Raw genomic sequence first — 16,570 nt, forward strand, 5'->3', positions numbered from 1 at the left:
GCATTGGGAATGTGATCATAGTGGGGGTAGGCACTGTGCACCACCAGTGCACCAGTGTTCCAACACCTCCATCCCTCAGAAGAACCAAATTGCGTTTTTTAGCATTATATATACCTTTTCCACACAGTGCCTGCCCCCGTTGTGATCACATTCCTAGTGCACAATGAAACTATATATGTTGTTGTTGTTTTTTTTTTTTTTTTAGAAATAATTGACTGTAAAATTGGGAAGTTGTGTAAATGTAATGAAGTCCTCTGATGCGTACCATCAATAAATGGGGGCCGTCCTGCTGAATCGAAGCATAACGCAATCTCGTCGCCCAGTGGGTCAGTCCGGTTTGAGCTTCCCGGGCCGCCGTAGCGGATCCGTTCTTTTGGAGCCTCCCGGGCCGCCGTAGCGGATCCGCCTCCTAGTTTCGTTGTGTACAGCCTATGTGTACAGCAGTGACAGATCGCAAGTGTTGGATCTGCGTAGCAGCACGTCGCAGCTGAGTTATTGGCTACACCGAAACAATGCGGATCTGACCATGGTCAGAATAATAACCTGACTCACAGGCCACTGAACGGGGGTGAAACACGTCTCCTGGCTGCAATGGACGCTGGCGACCATAAGGTATACGGGGTTATATAATGTACTGGCGGTTTATTAACGCAGGCCTGCTTAGGAGGAGATTCGGAGTAGGTATATGGTGCTATTTAATTTGCAGACGACACCCTCATGTATGTGACCATGCCGTTTCGGGGCAGTATGCAGTACCTTTTCATACTGGGCAGTTTGGTTGGCTGTCTCGGTTTGCGTACGGAGATCGCCGCCTGCAACTTGATAATGTCTGAAGTATCTCTTACTCAACCATGTGTAAGAATATGCTTCGTTAGTTCCTGCTTAAATATTTGCATAATGTTTTTTGTCTAATGTAACGGGCCTGTTAAATGATGTCCAGTCCCTGGAGTCACACGAACGTTACGAATGACATGACGTGTATGCCAGTCTTAGCTGTCTTATGAGTCTTAGTGTTTCATGGTGTCATGCCTTTTTTTCCCTCCCGTCTTAAAATAGGTAACGTTTAAATAGAAATCTGTTTGGTGGCAAAGTGCAGCTGATAAGGGACTTCCCCTGCTGTCTTACTTGTTGAGCCGCATAAGTACTGCTCGTCTGACTGGTTTTACTTCATGCATTCAATTCCTTGGACATGTTTGCCTTGCTCGGGCTGTTTCACCCCCGCCACCCCAGTTACGGTAACCGATACTTCGCTTTGCCCAACTCTGCTTTGTATGTTAAAGAGAACTGCTTGCATCTTGTGTCTTTTGTATGGATGATCGGTAACAAGCAGAGGTACCTCGAAATATTCAGTTCAGGATTTCATATTTGGTAGTTTTTCCCACTGCATTATTAGAGTACAAGTTTTTATCTTGTCTTTCATCCTTACTGCCCGACCTTTATAAACTTTTTTACATATGAATAGGGGTAATAGGGATCTTTGCGGTTCATCTGCGAGTTGGCAGCCAAGACAGACACGGGAAGACGATAATCATGCTTCTGTGACTGATATCTAATAGGGGTTCATCTTTGTACATAATTTTAAGGGTGATTTAAAAAATCAGCAGCTCACAGGTTGATGCTTGGGATGTCTGGGCTGGTTACAGGTCGGTGTCTCGTCACCCTGGCGAGCCCACCAGTCCCACTGGCTTGCATGTGTATCCCACGGTTAGACTAAAGAGGGCGAGACGGCTGCAGCACGCTCGGCCGGGTGTCTCCCACCGACTGTCCTTACGATCTGCTTTTTCACTAAGGTGGGGGCGTTTTCCAACCCCTGTTTATGCAGGGTGTAGTTTTGCGCTGTGCTACTCAACACTCTCTTTTTTTTAGTGTTTTAGTGTCTGGTTGCTTTTTAAAGCACTTTGTGTACAGACAATAGCCATTCTTTTCATTGTATTTCAACAATTATCCATGGCTGAAATAGCCACTATTGTTCACATTTCACCAGGGACATTGTTACCAGTATGATTTTTGAAAGCCTAGTTTGAGATTTTACTGGGGCTCAGGAAGTTTGGGTGCTGGGGGTGCCTCCAGCTCCCTGCAGCCTTATTTTGTGGATATCGCAGTACTCAGACAGGCTGCGGCCCAGTCTACACCTACACCAGCGTTTACCTAACGCTTTGTAGCCCCTCATAGCTAAAAAAAAAGTGAACTTCCACAAAACCTAGGTGATAAAAAGTCTGGTAAAACCACCCTCCAGTACATTGTATACGGACCGATGGATAAATAGATAAATAGAATGCTTTGTCATACTTTTCCAGTTCAGCGAAATTTCCTGTGAATCACCTCGAATGACTGTTAATAAAAGATTTTTTTTTATTTGAAAAATAAAAATTAAATATACTGTATAAAAAAAAAAACAGAATATGCTGTGCAGAATATTTTAATAAGCAGTATATGGACACGGTACAATGCTTTGCGCATAAGCAGGCATTCTTCCACATGACTGGTAGTACTTTGCATTACACATAGTATTGCGCATGATGAGTAGTATTGCACATAACGTGCAATATTTCTGCGCCTGAGAGTTGCGGTGCATGGGCGGATGTTTAAAGTGAAGCGAGCCTGAGGGTTTCTGAGGGTTCACTTCAGTGATGGCCCTAGGGCAGGGGTGGGCAATCTTATCCACCAAGGGCCAGTGTGTATGCAGGTTTTTGGGATAACTTTTAGGTCAGTTGCTCAAATCCAGGTGTGAGGACTCTTCAACCAATCACTCTTCTAATTAGTAATCTAATTAGGGATTTGCAGTGAAATCCCGCACACACAACAGTCTGGATAAGATTGCCCACCCCTGCCCTAGTGAATAAACAGTTTTTGAGTCTGGAGGTGTGTGTTTATCGCTCTGTAGTGCCTTCTGGAGGGCGAGAGAGTTATGGCAGGGGTGGGTGGTCTCTTCCGGAATGTCTACGGCTTTGTGAAGGCACCGTGGTCTGAAAATGTTTTGTGAAGAGAGGGGATGGCCGGTTATTTTCTGTGTGCTGTCCCACTTGTCTATTGTTGGTATTGTTAGACCTCTTGGGTCTTGATAGTCCGTTCTGAGGAACCAATGACCTTTAGAACTGAACTGAACTTGAATGGAAGGTTTGGCAGACATTGTTGTACACTGTCAGAAAAGAGTACCAATCTGTACCTTTGAGGGGACAGTTACTCGTCACTGGGGCTGTACCCTCAAGGGTCTGCCAATTGTACCCTAGCTGTAAGTAAATGCACCTTTTAAGGTACAGAAATCAAACCTTTTTGTACCATTGAGGTACATTAATGTTGTTTGTACCTTGAGGAACAAAACTGTACCAGGGCTGTACCCTTTTTCCTGACAGTGTAGGCCTTCTGATCCCTGCTTTTGTTCCTGCACCTCAGGATGCCCTCAGGGTCCCCAACTTGATCCTGATCCTGAACATGAGCTCCTTGTCAAATCAGGGCCTTGTCAAATTTTGCAAGAGCATTTCTCAGACAGTACACCTTGTCCAGTGATGGTCGCTGTTGTGTAAATATAATTCAGACTATTTAAAGAATTTTATGTTTGTTTTTAATTACCAGACTTAGGAAAGTTTGTGATTATATTACTATTATATTCGCCTAACTGTACGACATTTAGCTGTCTGTCTTTTTTTTTTTGTTTTTTTTTTTTTTTAAAAGAGTTGAGCATTTTTTGGCTATTTTCTGATTTGCTTTCCCCTGTAATTGACTGCAGCCTTTCTCAAAGACATGGTCCCTCTGCAGCATGTTTACCATGTAAACAGTAAATGGTTCCAGCAGGGATTTTCCCCGTGGGAGTTTGCGTGACGCAGCGCTGAGGGGATTTTGAGTTTGTTGTGCATCTGCTATCCGCGCTCGATTCTCATTGCCCCTGAAAATGAACCTTAACCCACCAAATGAAGTTCCCAGCTTCTGTTTGCTGTCCTGATCACAGCATGTCCCTCTTCACTATAATGTTTGAAAAATTGAAAGAACTTTTTCATCAAGGTGAAATAGTTGGGCTTCGCTTACTACTGTATTTAGCTAATGCTTTCTGATGCCGCATTTGCCAGGTAAAGCTGCCACGGCTGTTATTGCTGTTCACGGCTGCTGTTATCAGACACAGATTCCTGGCCTGGCATTTATTACCCTGGATAGACTTTTTGCTTGACACAGTTGGAGAATTAGTTTTGGGATCCCTGCTGATTATGAACCGTAAGCTTATTGGCGCTGTAGGAGGTTCCTTGGGTGCCAGCGGATGAGGCACCGCGGTGATGTTCCCTCCTTGATGGGCCGCCCTGCGGGGCGTGCCTGTCCGAGGCAGAGAAGCTGGGTGCCACCGGCTTTCAGGAACTGGTGCTTGCACTCCTCTGAGTTGCGAGTAAACATGCGGCTGCCTGACCCGGCCCGCAATAAACACAAGCATGTGGACGGTCGCGTTCCTGAAGCGCGTGTTTCTGTCTTCATCCACATTGTGTCATGCGACCGTGACGTTTGTGACGTGTTTGGAAATAGAGAGTGTGGGTATTTGGGCAGCACTGAGGATGCAGTTTCCCTGCAGTTGAATGCAGTGGGGATTCTCCAGCTGTCGCCCTACTGTGCTGAGTATGATGCCTCATCTCAGGTTTTTTGTCTCATGTTCTTCTTAGTGTGGTCATGTTTTTCCTCCCGCGCAGGCTGTGCAGCTGTCGGCCGAGGTGGAGCCCTTCGTTCCAGATAAGAGGGGCCTGGACCCCAGCCTGGTGGCCATGGGACTGTCTGGTGAGGTGGGCGGGGCTGCCCCTGAGGGCCCGCCCATTCCCAGCTATCTCATCACCTGCTACCCTTTTGTCCAGGAGAACCAGCCCAGCAGGTACGGCCCTGGTTCCAGTTTGCTGAGGGAGGGTGTCTCAGTGCTGTGTTCCCTGCTCTCATGACTTGGTCGCAGGCTTCCTGAGCTCCGTGAAAAGGAGCGTAGCACAGGCAGTGCTTGTTTTGATTGGCCGGACCTGGGTGGGCGGGGCCTGGCAGCCAAAACAATCACTCAGCAGGAGCAGTAACACGGCGAAAATGTCCACTTCGTTTCTGCCAGTTGAACGGACATTTGCGGGGTCGCTGTTTGTAGAGATTGCCCACTTTCTGACCCTCGGCTTTGGGCTCAGTGATTGTAGCAGCTGCCTTGCGTGCTGACGAGCGCAGGGGAGGTTGCGGATATGAGCGTGTGTGATCCATGTGAGGTCTGACTCTGATGTGCCCCCCGGCCAGGCCCCTCCCCCTGTATGGTGGCGACAGCAGGTGGGTCCAGCCCAGCCCCAGCCACAGCAACCCCTACATGGCCTACCACCTCCTGTCCCCGGGCCAGACCACAGTGCCCAGCGACTATGCTTACTACCACCTGGTGCCTGCATCCTGCCCCCCCCTGCTGGGCTTCTACCCGTCTTTCCCCTCTGGCTATGGCGCCGCCCCGGTGGCAGCACATAGTGCTGTCATTACGGACTGTGGCGACCTCCCCTTGGCGCTGGGGCAGGCCGTCCCCGCAGCCAATCAGAGGGCAAAGGCCATCTCCCGGGCGACCGCACTACCCAAGGTGAGCGTCCAGATTGTCTCTGAGGGTGATCTTGCGAGAGAACATCGTGACATTGTGGCCTCATCTGGGTCTCTTCGGACTCTAGCAGCAGCCGATGTACCAGCCCCAGAGAGGCAGGAGAGCTCCGAGTCGAAGCGTGGTGGCCCAGAAGGAGGTGCCGACCTTCAGCCCAGACGGTCGGCCCAAAGCCATCATGCTGGTGGACGCTGCTCAGCAAACCGGTAACTGGGAAGGGGGTCTGTCCTGGGGGTCTGTCCTGGGGATCTACCTCAGCAGAGTCTCCGTTTAATCCTGTGTGTCGTTCGGTGGCTGAGGGTGCCGTCAACACGCCCCGTCTTTTCTGGCACCCTAACTGTCAGTTAAAGGTTTATTTTTCTTGGGGTGTAATGGATTTTGCTACAGGGCTTTCTGGGAGTGATGCGATGAGGGCAGGATCGGTTGGGGCGTGTGCCTACCCTTCAGAGAAACTCTGAGGTGGCCTCGCACACGCCCTGTGCCGCATTCTCTCCGTATTCACCCTATAACCTTATGAGTTTTACTTTATAGGCTGTTCTGTTGACATGTGACCGCGCCGCTTATGTTTTGTAGCTCGGTGGATGACTGGGTTTCCCGCCATAAACGCTTCAAGAAAACCCAAGCAGTTGAAACATTTGTGCTGGTTTATTTGTCGCTCATTGAAGAATATAGCGTCATCGGGGTGGGGGCCGACGGAGATGGGCGTAAACTCAGTGTCCCCCTCCCCCGATGCTGCACTCCTCAGATTTACCAGGGGCGGTGGATGGGGCCAGTGCGTCGCCGTGGAAGAGCCGGGCACGGCGGAGGCGGGTGGGGCACCTGGGGTTCGAGCCGTCTGGGGAGCAGGGCGCTAGCGAGGCCGACATTGACAGCGACAGCGGGTACTGCAGTCCCAAGCATGTCCAGGCAGCTGCTGCCTCCCACGGTGCCACAGCGGTACGCCCCCTAGTGTTGGCAATGGCTCTGTCTTGTGTGTAATTAGTGATTGTTAATAGCCAAAGTTAATATGTGTCTCTTTTACATTTTTACAGGGGGTGGAGGCTGCAGTGATGATGGGTGAGACTGAAAAATACACTGAAATATGTACAGGCATCACTTTTTCTGGCTTGCATTGTTTCACTTCTGTTTTTTCCCATGTTTGTGTTGCTCTGCAGGTGTCAGCTGGCTGGGTGTGGCCTCCCAGAGGCCCTGGGGGGACAGGAATGGTGTCTGTCACAGGGAAGGACGAGTGCCATCTGAACAGAGAGCCTATTCACAGGTAATCCACCTCCAGAGGTTTGCGGCAGCCAGTCCAGAGCAAACACCCTGTACCTCCAGCTTCCAACTGAGTGCTCTGACTCCCCCACATGCAGTGCTCCTCCCCTGACTCCCCCACGTGCAGTGCTCCTCCCCTGACTCCCCCACGTGCAGTGCTCCTCCCCTGACTCCCCCACGTGCAGTGCTCCTCCCCCGAATTCCCCATGTGGCACTCTCCTCCCCGGCTCCCCCCTATGCGGCGTGTTCCTCCCCTGACTCCCCCTGCCCGGTGCACTCCTCCCCCGACTTCCCCGTGCGGCACACTCCTCCCTGGCTCCCCCCAATGCGGCGTGTTCCTCCCCTGACTCCCCCTGCCCGGTGCACTCCTCCCCCGACTTCCCCGTGCGGCACACTCCTCCCTGGCTCCCCCCAATGCGGCGTGTTCCTCCCCTGACTCCCCCTGCCCGGTGCACTCCTCCCCCGACTTCCCCGTGCGGCACACTCCTCCCTGGCTCCCCCCAATGCGGCGTGTTCCTCCCCTGACTCCTGTCGTCCTCAGCAGGACACCCAGGTGCAGCAGGGGGGCCGCAGTGGGACCAGCGTGGCAGAAAGGGGGTCTGGCCCTCAGAGGAAGCTGCTTTTGGGGACGGAGCCCAGCACAGAGCCCCTCTACTTTGAGGTGAGAGCAAGAACATCCCTGAGCCCCCCTGTGGGGGGGTTATTCTAGGAGCTAAATGGAGAGCAGAGTGTTCAGGTTAGCTCGACAAGATGCAAGATGGTGTTCTGTTGCCAGGATGAAGAGGAGTTTCCCGGGCTGATGTCAGGAGGAGGAGGAGGAGTAAGTCCTCCCCGGGGTACCCCTGAATGCGTCCCGCCCAAGCTCCCCAAGGGCCTGGTGAGAGTCCTGCCTGCAGCTCCGCACTGGCCGGGATGGGCTGTCGCACCATGGCAGGACCAGAGTCCAGTTTAGCAATTGCATCAAGATGGGTTTGGGGTTGATGTCATGGGGGGAGCAGAGGTACAGCCAAAGCGGCCAGCCCTGGGGCACCGGCCGGGGGGGGTGGGTCCTGGGGAGGCGGGTCCTGGGAGGCGCTGCTGAAGCCAGCCTGTCTTTCCCGTCAGCTGGACAGTCTTCCAGAGGGCTCGCCCATCAGCATCGTGAAGACGCCCATACCGATCACCACCTCGGTGCCCAAGCGGGCCAAAAGCCAGAGGAAGAAGGCGCTGGCGGCCGCCCTGGCCACAGCCCAGGAGTACTCGGAGATCAGCTGGGAGCAGAAGAAGCTGCAGGTGGGAGGGCCGGACCTGGGGAGGGAGCTGCCCCCCCGTTGGCATGTTGGGGTCGTTTATGGAGCTGCTGGGTGTCTGTGTGTGCTGTCATATGTGGATCTGAGAACAGCGCCTCCATGTCGCCTGCAGGAGGCGCTGTCTAAAGCGGCGGGAAAGAAGAGCAAGACCCCAGTGCAGCTGGATCTGGGAGACATGCTGGCGGCCCTGGAGAAGCAGCAGCAGGCCATGAAGGCTCGGCAGCTGACCAACACCAAGCCCCTGTCCTACACAGGTGCCCACGGCTCGCCGCTCTGTCCCGCCATAGCGAAAGCACAGGAAGTCCCGCCCCTTAACTCTCCGGGCCAATGGGGTTGCATCATTTCAGGCTCCAGTGGCTTAATTAGCGATGGAAAGTATGGGGTGAGGTTACATTCCTGAGCCTCGGTAGGCAGCACAGCCTGAGGCTGATCCCAGGGCACGAGTCCCTAATGCAGTGCTTCTCAATCCTGTTCCTGGCGCCCCACCTGCCAGAATGTTTTTGTTCCAACCCTGTGCATTGTCTCGCGATCAATAGAAACAAGGCACCGAACCGGGAACAGAAAACGAAATGGAGGAAAAACTTATATTGTCCGTGTCTGAGTTCCCACAGCTATATCACACAAGCGTGGAATCTTTTTGAATGCGAAATATACATCGTCGCTACTGACCGCGAGCCAAAATGACAGGAGAGAGTTTTGAAAGTCACGCCTACTCTTTGCGCAGAAGCCTCGCGGTGAGTACAGCGCATGTCGCGTTCGGTCTGTAAGCAGCTTTAGTCTATTAAGGACCATATAAGCCTGATTAAGGTCGGGTTGGAATGAAAACATTGTGGCAGGTGGGGCACCAGGAACAGGATTGAGAACCACTGCCTTAATGAGTTAGTAACGAGCTGCTTCTATCTGTGCTTTGCTCCGTACTCTACTGTTGCGTGACGTTGTCCTTAGACTTCCTGTTTTCTCCCAATCAGGAAGCTGTAAACAGAGTGACCTGGTGTGTGGGGTGGGTTTGGCCATGGGGGGGGGGGGGGGGGGGGGGGGACTCTGGCGCGTTCCCGGAGGGACTTGCATTCTGCTCTGTAGGATAGATTCAAATAAATCAAATATATCACAGGGGACACTGTGTTAGGACCAGAGGTGGAAAGTTCAGGTCCAGAAAGTACAAATCCAGACTAAGGTTTTGTTTCAACCAACCAGTTTAGTACTCAGTGCCTGTGACTCCCAACAGGTTGGTTGAAACAAAACCTTTGTCTGGATTTGTACTTTCTGGACCTGAACTTTCCACCCCTGGTTATGACTCTGGTCTGCAGCATACCTTTAACACAGTCTACCCACGATTCGGTTCGGTAGACGATCCAGTGCTCACAGTTGACTACACTCGCAATTGATTCAACAAACAAGACTGAAAAACTAGGCATGTACATTTAAAAAAAAAAGAAAAAGTTGTTTCAAACTATTGAAAACTCCATGTTTTTTGTTGCAGTTTTGTCCCATAGTTCTGCAGACTCTACAGACATAATTCTGCAGACAGTGCAAAATGCAGAAATAAAATCTCAAAGCAAAACTGTGCATCCTGTTGTGTTAACATTAATAAATGGTTTAGTGCCATGGTGTCTACAAGAGGGCGATCAATTTAAAGCAGACAGCAACTGATGTTAGTGTCGATAAGAAGCCGAGGACTGGTTATACGGTGGGAATAGTTGTCTTAGTAGTTAAGTTACTGAACTTGAACAGTGAAAGGGAGTTACGTTTGACACCTTATGCATATCTTATGCAGTTTCTTAATCTGAATTTCATCAATAAAATATCTTATCTGAAATAGTGATACAAGCTATTTAGAATGTTTGAAACATGATGTCATTCCGTCACTCCGCTAGTCGGCACGCTGACTGGCCTCCCAGTCAAGGACAGCGGGGGCAAGTTCTCAGGTGCCAGTGCCAGGAACCAAGCCTGCACCTCGCCTCACAACATCCTGGACTCCAGTGCCCCTCGGGTCAAGAGAGGCAAGGAGCGGGAGATCCCCAAGGCAAAGAGGCCCACTGCACTGAAGAAGGTAGGCACCAGGGGGCAGCAGAGAGGCAGAGCAACCCTCTTCTGCTTTAAAAATCAATTTTCTGCTCCATTAATGGGTAGCAAGCAATTACAGTTACATGAGCCCTTTAAATAATGAATGACAAATAAATAAATAGTCAACAGTAATTAACACCCATGGAACATATAGAGCTGAGGAAGCCTTCAGGCTCCCATTAACATGTTGAGGAACGATCATGAACATGTGCGTCTGCGTCCGCAGGTCATCCTGAAGGAGCGGGAGGGGAAGAAGGGGAAGCCGCCTCTGGACTCTGACGTGGCAGGAGCAGAGGAAGAGGAAGATGATTCCTCGCTGTCCTTCACTGAGGATCTGACCCAGGAGCACCTGACCCCAGACGGTGAGTAGGCCAGATGTTCGCCTGATGTTAGCTTAGGTAGAGTATAGATTGGGGCCCTGATGTGTGGGTCTCAGTTCAGGGTTCTGTAGTAACACTTGAGTAAAATATTTAACCTGAACTACTTGAAATGTATGTACAACCCTCTGTTTAAAACATAAAATCCTTTGAATTAAACTGTCAGTCAGGCACCTGGATGATGATCTTATAATGATTTATTGATTCTCTTTCCAGAGCACAGTCTGAGCGTGCCCAGTGAGCCCTCGCTCTCCCCGGCCAGCCAGAACTCCCCGTACAGCATCACGCCCGTGTCCCAAGGCTCGCCGGCCAGCTCCGGCGTAGGGAGTCCCCTCGCCGCCTCCACCATCACCAAAATCCACAGCCGGAGGTTCCGAGAGTGAGTCCCGTCCCAAGCTTTCGCCTCCCTGTGGGTGGTTCCGATTCACTTTTGTCGTAACTTCTGTGCTGTTTTCTCTGGTGGGCAGAGGCACCCCGACGATTCTCAGTACAAATGATTTGAGTAACAAGTTCCGCTCAAAGCATTTATAGACCTATAGATCTGTTTCTCAAACTCTTTGCCCCCCCCCCCCCCCCCAAACGGAATATTGGCTTACGGTAGGTGTGCTGTCAGTAAGCATCCCTCTTCGAACACACGGTTCCTTTTAGAGATCTGGGCTGTCCTCTGATCTCAGGTCAGTGGGCTGCCTGGTAAGTTCAGATCCTCCTCTGGCCCCTGGGCTGTTTGCGGGGGTTTCTCTCGACCGTTTATGTGAAGTGGACGGCAGGCGGGGGGTTGCCCCGTAGCGACCGCTGACCGTCTTCCTGTCTGCGTGCCTCAGGTACTGCAACCAGGTGCTGAACAAGGAGATCGACGAGAGCGCCACCCTCCTCCTGCAGGAGCTGGTGCGCTTTCAGGAGCGTGTTTATCAGCGGGACCCCAGCAAGGCCAAGTCCAAGCGCCGGCTGGTCATGGGGCTCCGCGAGGTCACCAAACACATGAAGCTCCTCAAGATCAAGTGTGTCATCATCTCGCCCAACTGTGAGAAGATCCAAGCTAAAGGTGTGGAGCAGCCTGGGTGGTGCCGGTCCTCAGGGTCTGGGGCAGCAGTAGTGAAGGGGGGAGCCCATTATCTGTAATCTGGAACCAGGAATCATGGCTGTCACCCCTCCCTCTGTGAACAGGAGGTCTGGATGAAGCTTTGTACAACGTCATCGCCATGGCCAGGGAACAGGAGATCCCGTTTGTGTTCGCGCTGGGCCGCAAGGCGCTGGGCCGCTGCGTCAACAAGCTGGTCCCCGTCAGCGTGGTGGGCATCTTCAACTTCTCCGGAGCCGAGGTTAGTCGGGGAGGTGGTTTGGTTGCTGCCGTCGAGCCTGAATGGCACCTTTCCAAAATATCCAGGGTTATTAAAGTGTTACACGGTCTCTCTTATCTTGTAGCTGCTTTCTGTAGAATGTGACTGATGTGCTTCTGGTTTAACTCGTGTTTCTGCGTGTATGTGGTTCTGTTCAATCCAAGCAGGACTTAACCCTGTACCCTCATCAGTCACAAGCCCGGTTCCTTAACTGCTCTTGCCCTCAGGAGCTCTTCCACAAGCTGGTGTCTCTGACGGAGGAGGCCCGTCAAGCCTACCGGGACATGGTGTCTGCGCTGGAGCAGGAGCAGGCCGAGGAGGCGCTGAGGAGCGTCAGGAAGCTCCCTCACCATATGGGGCACTCGCGCAATCCCTCGGCTGCCAGTGCCATCTCCTTCTGCAGCGTCATCTCCGAGCCCATATCTGAGGTCAACGAGCAGGAGTACGGTAAGGGAAGCGTGCTCCTTCCGAACCGAAGGCCTCTTAGGACGTGAAACTGCAGCTTTGTGCTTATAAGCAGCGTGGGAAATTAAGCTTTCTCACTCGCCTGAGGTGAGAAATTTAGACAACGGTCATAGGCAAAATACTGAACACTAACCTGCTGACTAGTAGTAAAAAAGAATCACGTGTCAGATTACAACAAAAACAGCATTACGCTGTGTATTCATCTCTATTATTCAAATCACGGTCCTCGAGGTCCGAGCACTGCTGGTTTTCCAGCCTTCCTTTACCTGTAAGCCAGGTGTGAAGCCTCTGGCCAATCAGAATCAGTAATTATTAAACTAACTACCTGGGAGAACTGAAAACAAGGCCTGGATTTGGAATCTTCAGTCAATCAGTCCTCTAATTAGTGACCTAATTAGGGAGTTGCAGCAAAAACCTGCATACACACCGGCCCTTTGCGGATAAGATTGGCCACCCCTGTCTTAAGACCTCTTCAGTCCTGTGGTTAAATTCTTTTGGGCCAGCTTCAGCCCCTCATCAGCCAATCATTGTGGTTCTTCATTGTCCCTTAGAGACAAACTGGAGGAACATGGTGGAGTCGTCAGACGTCCAGGAGCCTGCCGAGGGCGGTACTGACAGAGAGCCAGGCAGCAGGCCGGCCCAAACCGCTGTGCCGGGCCAGCCCAGGAGCGTGGGGCTCGCGGCCGAGAGGGAGGAGGGCCGCCTAGACGACTCACTGGAGTGCGCCTCCCAGCACTCGGCGCACTGCACAGAGACCGGCTCCCTCGACGGCAGTGGGAGGGACCCACACAGCTCCTCCATCACAAGCACAGCCAGCACGCTAGTGCCTGGAATGTTGGAGGAGGGTGAGGAGGAGGAAGAAGAGGAGGAGGAAGAGGAGGACTATACCCACGGAGCCGTCTCCCTGGAGGTGCCACCCCTGAGCAGCCGGATTGAGTCGTGGGTCTCAGAGACCCTGGAGAACCTGCAGTTACAAGAGATCCAGAATAGCAGTGAGGATGAACATGCAGCGGTGGGAGAAGGTGTTCCCAGTGAGGAAGAGCTGGATGCGGTGGAACTTAGCGAACCCACGCTGGACTATGAAGAGCAGCAGCTAGATGCCAAGGGCGGCTCCCTTTGACAGACTGCACTCCACTTCCCTGTCCAACCCAAAACCAGCACCCCCCCACCCCCCCGCCCACTCATAGCATGTGAGTTATTGAGACAGCCCACCTGATACAGGAATGGGCTGCATTACCTCAGGAAGTTCTCCTGGACCATCTCCATCAACACAGTGGACTATGATCTAAAAATTGTTAGCAATTTTGGATCTATAATCCGTTCTGAAAACTTATTAAATTATTGTAGAAATAAGTTTGAGAAGTTCGAAATTCTTTAATGGTCTTAACTACTATCTTTGCACCTACTAAATTGGACCACAAGGGACACTAAACCAAGGCTGTGCTGTTTTCCAGTGGGAGTTGGACGGTTTTGAGCCCTGTCTCTTCCTTGATTCTGCCTGATTGATTTACCGTTATGTGTGTATCAGTAGACTGACGGCACATGGCACTGTGCTGAAAATGAAGGAAATGTAAATCCAGACCTGCTTCAGTTTGGCCAATTTGGAGCTCATTTATCACACTAACCCACAATGAACCTGCACTCATTTTTGCACAAGATACATAAATGTCAAATGCAGATGATTGATGCTAACAGATTGCTTGCACATGTGACCCATATAACAGGTTTAGGTAATCAAATGTAAGAAAACAAATATTCCATGTAATTTTATAGGAGTTATGTGTCACAATCACAGAAATGAACTTTTAAGTACGAAACATTTTCATGTATTACTAACTTATAATAAAACGAAACTAATAGTTTTACAGATTATTTTGAAGATTATCAAGAGTAACATGTACCAGTGCAATTTTAAATGTCTTGAGCAGACGATACTAGATTTAGTGGCACAATTTTGCTGCAATTGTTGTTTTTCAATACTACTTTCATATCTCTTTTTCTCAAAAGGTAAGACTTTAGCCCACAAAAAAATGGAATCCAAGCTGGTCTTTGGCTTAGAAAATCATTCAGATAGACATTAGTGTGCTGTACATTGATTGATCTTTTTTCTGTTTTTATTCTGCATTTTAGATAATTAATTCTGAGATGCCAGGCACAGCACGCAGACTTGAATAATATGTTAAATGCAGTGCTCTGGTGACAGCCTTAGGAACCGTAACTTAAACAACCAGGACTTCTTAAGAAAATTAATTTGGCTTTTTTTCCCATTAATTGCACGTATTTTTTTTCTCTATATTTTCTTGTTTTGAATGAATAGACTTTTGAATATCCTTGAACTTTAGAAAGGTGTGTATGTGCTGTGCATTGTTCTGAGCCTCTGAGAAATACCAGCAGTTTGTGTCACCAGAACTAAATACTCTAACCCTTCTTAGCATATAAGGCAAGATTTATACACTCACACTTTTTCTTTTGCTCTTTTGAGACAAATCAAGGGACCTGTAACATTAAGGTCAAAAAGCTGACTGGGTTTTCTCCAAGGTGCACTTTAAATGTATAGATTTTAAAGCCAGTCAGAATTTTACACATCTGAATAACGTGTGATAATAAGCAGCTTTATGACAGTGTGTTACTGTGGTGTAACTAAACTGAATTGTCTCCCTTTTTATACTAATGGTACTGTACCTGTGTGTAAACAATATTCCTGGCGTTACTGTATTTTATTAATGTTTACCCAGTAACAATCGAGAAGGCACCATTTGCACAATGTAAATACTACTACATTCCTACTTGTACCTAATGTGAAACCCGAGCTGTATGAAGAACTTTTAAGCATATTGCTTTTCTTTATATTACATTTAAGCGTGTCCCTTTAAACTGACTCACAGTAATTACTTACAAAAAAAAAAACATTGATTTTGAAATATAAAGCCAGTCAAGAGGCGTTCTACTGAGAAAAGGAACAATTGTAATGTTTATATTGAATCTTTTTTAAATTACACTTTAATTGAACATAGTTGTAAGATTGTCTGTTTATATATGAGGAAATATGTAGGAAAAAATCTCTGCTTCTGCTTTTGGATTTTATATTTCAAAATATTTTTGTAAGGACTGGAGCTTCCGGAGTGATTTTCATGCCATAACTGTTTTTTTCTTTAGAAACTGGTTCAAGTATTTTTGACAGAATTGCTATTTAAAAATCCATCCATCCATCCATCCATCCATCCATCCATCCATCCATCCATTCACTAACCCTGTTCTGAGTGGCAGGGGGGCTTGCAGCCACTAGCAGGCAGCATAAGGCACAAGGCTGGACTACACCGTCGACGGCATGCCACTCCAATGCAGGGCACATGTGCACACAGTCTTATGCTGTGAGCAACTTAGTGATGCCCTCTCCAGACAGACCAGACACACAGGTGGAATTAAAAACCCCAGTTCCGTATGTGTGAAATTTATGCTACCGTTTAGAGCCACTGTGCTGCCCTGATATTCATTCTTAGTAAAATCACTTTTTACTGAATGATTATGTATGTGATTCCATGTCATTTTTGCAATAACTTTTTTAAGTACAATAGAATTGACAATTGACTTACAAAAGGCTTTTCCTGGGGGTTTATTGGCTTGTTTGGATTTCTTTATTTAAACTGCTCTGTTATAAAGGGAGGTTATTGTATATCATGCATTTTTTCTGAAATTAAAAGTCTTTGTCTTGCCCTTTGTATGTTTGCTTGGCATTTTTCACACATGATTATAGGGTGCTCTTCATTGGGTAGGGGGGGGGCACCCAAAAAGGGGATTATTAGTTTTAATAATGTAAGCAAGGCGCACAGACAGTAAAAAATGGCCAAAGCTTCAGTACACAAGTTGTAAGGGGGTGTTGCTGGTGTTTTGCATGTGACTGAAGGAGGGAAAGTGAGTATATCCAAATGAGTGGGCAGGTGGGCAATTTCTGGCTGGGGTGAAGATTAGAGAGGTTGAATCTGAACACCTGCTGCACTGATGGTTTTATATCAGTTCGGTTATCTAGCATATGCTCTCTGCCATGGGGGGTCTGTTTTAACATCAGGTGACAGGGCAGACAAAGGACCAAGCTCTGCCCCTTTCCAAGCCAAGGCCATTGTGCTGAAGACATCAAAGGCAACTGTCCGAGAAACAGCTTAATCCAACAGAGTTCAATTGCAGTCCATCAGAGGGCGTTTCTGTAAAACAGGA

At 49.4% G+C, this 16,570-nt stretch overlaps 1 protein-coding gene across 4 annotated transcripts; it reads left to right on the top strand.

Annotated features, from left to right (window-relative positions):
* Nucleotides 1–382: 382 nt before the first annotated feature.
* Nucleotides 383–16,072, top strand: LOC111846773 (selenocysteine insertion sequence-binding protein 2-like). 4 transcript variants are annotated; one of them, XM_072698295.1, is made up of 18 exons: nucleotides 383–612; nucleotides 4,668–4,843; nucleotides 5,236–5,557; nucleotides 5,643–5,778; nucleotides 6,318–6,508; nucleotides 6,604–6,628; nucleotides 6,727–6,830; nucleotides 7,368–7,487; nucleotides 7,602–7,703; nucleotides 7,931–8,098; nucleotides 8,228–8,369; nucleotides 9,990–10,165; nucleotides 10,406–10,541; nucleotides 10,773–10,935; nucleotides 11,378–11,598; nucleotides 11,721–11,875; nucleotides 12,121–12,340; nucleotides 12,910–16,072. In XM_072698295.1, the coding sequence occupies exons 1-18, from the start codon at nucleotides 592–594 to the stop codon at nucleotides 13,476–13,478; spliced, it is 3,147 nt and encodes a 1,048-aa protein (XP_072554396.1). In that variant the 5' UTR covers nucleotides 383–591; the 3' UTR covers nucleotides 13,479–16,072. The 4 variants fall into 4 exon arrangements, with proteins under 4 accessions (XP_072554396.1, XP_072554399.1, XP_072554398.1 ...); XM_072698298.1 differs by having other exon boundaries at nucleotides 7,602–7,646; XM_072698297.1 differs by having other exon boundaries at nucleotides 5,646–5,778.
* The last annotated feature ends 498 nt before the right edge of the window (nucleotides 16,073–16,570 follow it).

The sequence above is a fragment of the Paramormyrops kingsleyae genome, chromosome 13 (assembly GCF_048594095.1).
Source record: "Paramormyrops kingsleyae isolate MSU_618 chromosome 13, PKINGS_0.4, whole genome shotgun sequence".
Taxonomy (NCBI): Eukaryota; Metazoa; Chordata; class Actinopteri; order Osteoglossiformes; family Mormyridae; genus Paramormyrops; species Paramormyrops kingsleyae.